Source organism: Nanorana parkeri, unplaced genomic scaffold, assembly GCF_000935625.1.
Source record: "Nanorana parkeri isolate BGI_ZX_2015 unplaced genomic scaffold, ASM93562v1 scaffold483, whole genome shotgun sequence".
NCBI lineage: Eukaryota > Metazoa > Chordata > Amphibia > Anura > Dicroglossidae > Nanorana > Nanorana parkeri.
This window is the reverse complement of record NW_017306751.1, coordinates 423,495-427,897: the sequence shown is the minus strand read 5'-3', so window position 1 is coordinate 427,897 and position 4,403 is coordinate 423,495. Positions and strand designations below refer to the sequence as shown.

Here is a 4,403-nt window from a genome sequence, read left to right as displayed (position 1 = left end):
TTGGGGGGGGGGTGACAGTGTGAAGTGAGGTGTCCTGATGGGTAGGGAAGGATGCCAGCAGGACAATCTATAGTTTGCAGCGGAGAACAAATTCATTTTGAATTCAGAAGCCAGTTTTTTCAATTCAATTTTTTTAAAGAGCCAGCTCCATTGACAACAGTAGAAAACTCTGAATGTTAGGTGCCAGATGACAGTGCAAGATGAAGTGTCCTGATGTGTAGGGAGGGATGACAGTGTGAAGTGAGGTGTCCTGATGGGGAGGGAGGGATGACAGCGTGCAGTGAGGTGTCCTGTTGACAACAGTAGAAAATCCAGAATGTTAGGTGCCAGATGCCATCGCAAGGTGAGGTGTCCTGATGGGTGGGGGGGATGACAGTGTGAAGTGAAGTGTCCTGATGTGTAGGGAAGGATGCCAGCAGGAACTAAGGTGTCCTGATGGGTAGAGAGGGATGACAGCGTGACATGAGGTGTCCTGATGGGTAGGGGGGGATGACATAGCGAGATGAGGTGTCCTGATGGGTAGGGAGGGAAGACAGCGTGAGGTGAGGTGTGCTTATGGGTAGGTAGGGTAGGTAGGGAAGACAGCGTGAGGTAAGGTATCCTGATGGGTAAGGAGGAATGATATTGCAGGGCAGTGTTTCTCTGGGACACAGAGAATTGTTTTCAATGTGCCCGTAAACAAATTCAGTTGTATATATCCTCTATGCTAACCTCTGCACTTACTTTACATCTCTGGGAGCATCTTAATATGCAGAGATAAAATATTTTTGAAATTAAAACAGTATTATGCACTGAGAAATAGATAATATACTGCTGGCATGCTTAACACAGCAAACACAAAAATAGTGGGCTTCATAGAAATGTGTATAGTTTGTTCTAAAGGGAAAATGTCTACTCAGAGACATATGGCAGAGAGAGGTTGTTAACAAGATCAGAGAGCTTTCCAACACAACAGATTTGTGAGAGAGAAATGCTAATAGGTAGTAAACAGGATGAATACAGCAAAGCTTTCCCGGACACGTAACATGGAGAAAAGCTCGAGAGAGACTGAAATAGCTTTGCGTTACCAGGGCAAAAAATTACAGAATACTTATGGTCATGATAGATGTGTAATGCCTGCAAGGTTTTGAGAAACACTATCAGAAATTAGTTCTCATTATAGTGTTGTATAGCGAAAATTCAAAAATAGGATGAGTAGCTCAATTATCTAGTGGGATGTAAAGAAGAAACACTTCAACAGGGGCCCCGTGACGTGGTTGGACATTGAAAGCCCCTGGGAGGTTTCTGCTGCTTTAAGGCATACTAGACAAGTGAAGATATAAATAAATAGATATTTAATAGTTTTATTGCTAAAAAGTCAGAAATGCTTTGGAATCTCCCATGAAAATCTATAGTTTGCAGCGGAGAACAAATTAATTTTGAATTCAGAAGCCAGTTTTTTCAATTCATTTTTTTAAAGAGCCAGCTCCATTGACAACAGTAGAAAACCCTAAATGTTAGGTGCCAGATGTAATTTGTAAGGAGCATGGCTAGACCTGGATCCTGCGATTTGTCCAGCCCAATGATACAAATGTGTTCCAGGATAAGGTAATCAAAGTAATGAAGCTACATGGCCACCTTAATGACAATCTGGCAAGTAGCATTTTCAGAAGGATAGATTAGCGCCTGCTTATGCTTCTCAGTACAAGGTTCCATTAAGTAACGTAACACATCAGAGGGCTCCGGGGATTTGTCCAGCCCTGATCGTTTGTAATCATGCAAGGGGATATCTTGCTTGGCATGCTGTCCCCCCTTCCTCCCCTTTATGAGCCACATATAGACCAGTAAAATAAAATATGATAGACAAGAAACATCCAAGAAGGCATCTAGCCAACAAAGCAACTAAATAATTACAGCTAGTGCCGAACCATCTGGAATCTTTTCTATTGCTATCAGATGATATACTTGATCAATGAATCCTTAAAATGGCTCCTAATTTGTTTACCATAATAATAATATCACACTTTTTTTAAAAATAAAAGCAGAGGCAAAGCTGGAGTTGCTTTCCACAGGAGCTTATAAGATATCAGTTTCCACCAAGAATTGTTTGTGGTTTGTACCACATAAACCATGGGTCATGACTAGTGCTAAGGAACTGTTTCCACTTTTGCTCAGTTCTTCATTAATCAATTATTTTAAATTGAGAGGTTTTTTTTTATAATTTGTAAAAATATTTCATATATATATATATAGGTAGTTTTTTAAAGGCAAACACTTGACAAAGGATATCAAAAACAAAAAACTTTGCCACCAGTACCTGGCTCATATGGAAGGGGAAGCAAAACAAGATAAGATCTAACGTGCTCCTCTGAACGAGCACACTGGAGTCCTGAACAGATGTGCTTACAGCTTCCACCTAAAACAGAAAAAATAACATATATAAAAGGAAGACCGAAAAAACACCAAAGTTATTATACAGCATTGTACATTAAAACATTTGTTTGACTATAAGGAACAATAGATTTATGAGGTGGCCATACATGGGGAAAAAATTGGCGCATAAGAAAAGAATAATTGTGCAGTAGTTTTGTGTATGTGCATTTATCACGTATCGCACAGGGAGACTGATTTCCATGTTGCAATACATTGTTGTCTCTTCAAGCAAAACTTGTTTTTTTAGTTTTGGAAAGAAAGGGAAAAGTTTAGAATCTTTGTTAGGTTATACCGACTTCCTTCAATGGGGCAGTTGTTGTCTCTCTCTCCATTGAAGCCATTTCTCCTCCCTTCCTGACCTTCTCAACAAATTTGTAATTACTGCTTTATTTGAATAAAGGTGTCACAACTGCATTTGAGTTCAGTTTAAGACACTGTTGAGATCATTGACAGGTCCTTTCGACCTCCAATTGAGCTCCTTCTGACCTGCAGCTGAACGCCTTCTAAGCTGCAAACTACTACATGTTGCTTTTGGGTCCCCATTGACTTGTATGGGGAGAAAAGCAGTGGTGACGTAAACAAAATCCCATCAACACAGGCCCTTTAAAAGCATGCATGAGATGACCTATTACTACAGCATGTATTGTTTTTAGTACAGCAACTACTAACACTGTAAATGGATAAAACAACATTAGCAATATAAAGCAAACATAAACCTTTGAACTTGGAAAACCAAGACAAAGCCAGAAATTCCTCAGATAACCTTTATACCCTATACATACATAAAAGTCATGTGACAGTATAGAGAGAAGGCAATTAAGAATCACAAGACTCATTCATTTGTAAGCAGAAACTTCCACACCCCCCCAGGACTCCATTAACTAGAAGATAACAATATGTTATAAAAGCATAATAGTTTATAAAAAAAAATGATAAGCTCAATTCACACAAGCAGAATGCGTGTGGTAATTTCATTACTGTGCGTGTTGCCTGTTTTTCCCCCCAATTTGTAAATAGATTTACAGCACCAGAACCATAAGATATTTAACTCAGGCATGTTATTTTATTTATTTTTAAGCTATTCAGTCTGTTCACCTAAATGTATGATCATGGCACAGGTTATAGCTGCTTATTATACTGCTAGCTTTAGGCAGCGATAACTATGAGTTTCAATATGGTGTCTACTGAGGAAAGTGGGGAAATGAGCCTACGAGGTGGTAATACAAGAACACCTTCTTAGGTGACATTGATGGCCATCTTCTGAAAATGACAGTTGCCTGGCTTTGTCAGCCTTCAATACTTTTGAATCACTGACCCAGAATAAGCTTGTTGTAAAAAAAGTGCCAGAATTCCTCATCTCTTCACTTGCTCTGGGTCAATAACACAAAAAAACGTTTTGGAGCCATGAGATTAGCATGACAGCAAGGGAACTAGCAAAAAGGAGAGGTCAACAATAACAGCCAAAATACTTATTTTGTAACAGGTGTATATCTATTGTTTATTTGTTTTTATCTATTATTAAAGTAATGTTTTTTATCACATGGCAAGAAAACTATGTGGGTGCTGAGGGTGGCACATACGACACTGTCAACTTTCCTATGAAGGGCAAAGTAACAACATCTCTGCAAAGAGCCCCCCATCCCATGCCAATACCAGGTAATTTCAGTGTCAGCTGTGAAGGAGGAAGGATTGGCAAGACATTGCTTGTAAGTTCAATATACTGTGATCAGGAGGTTACTACTGCAAAGACATTGCCACTGTACCCTGGAAGGAGAAGGCAATAGTGCCCCTTTAGGCAATTTCTTCTTTTTTTTTAACAAAACAATAGAAGTGCTTAATATAACAGTACCATTAACTCAATGTCACTTCCTATGATGTACAGCTGGTCTTCCATTGACAGCTTCCGATTCAGATGTGATAAGACATAGGTGATGCCAGGAAGGCGCACAGCAGGGCTGGTGAGGAGACTGCCCCAAAGGGCACTGTAGAAA

General features: G+C 39.6%; 1 protein-coding gene across 1 annotated transcript in view; it reads right to left on the bottom strand.

Moving 5' to 3' along the window:
- The window catches only part of DOPEY1 (dopey family member 1), an 80,907-nt gene that overhangs the window by 61,361 nt on the left and 15,143 nt on the right, over positions 1–4,403 (bottom strand). The window contains exons 5-6 of the mRNA XM_018560868.1: positions 4,262–4,403; positions 2,297–2,395 (exon numbers count right to left, since the gene is read on the bottom strand). The exon at positions 4,262–4,403 is cut by the window's right edge and continues 37 nt beyond it. Of these exons, the coding sequence (XP_018416370.1) occupies positions 2,297–2,395; positions 4,262–4,403 (241 nt within the window). The remainder of the gene's footprint in view (positions 1–2,296; positions 2,396–4,261) is intronic.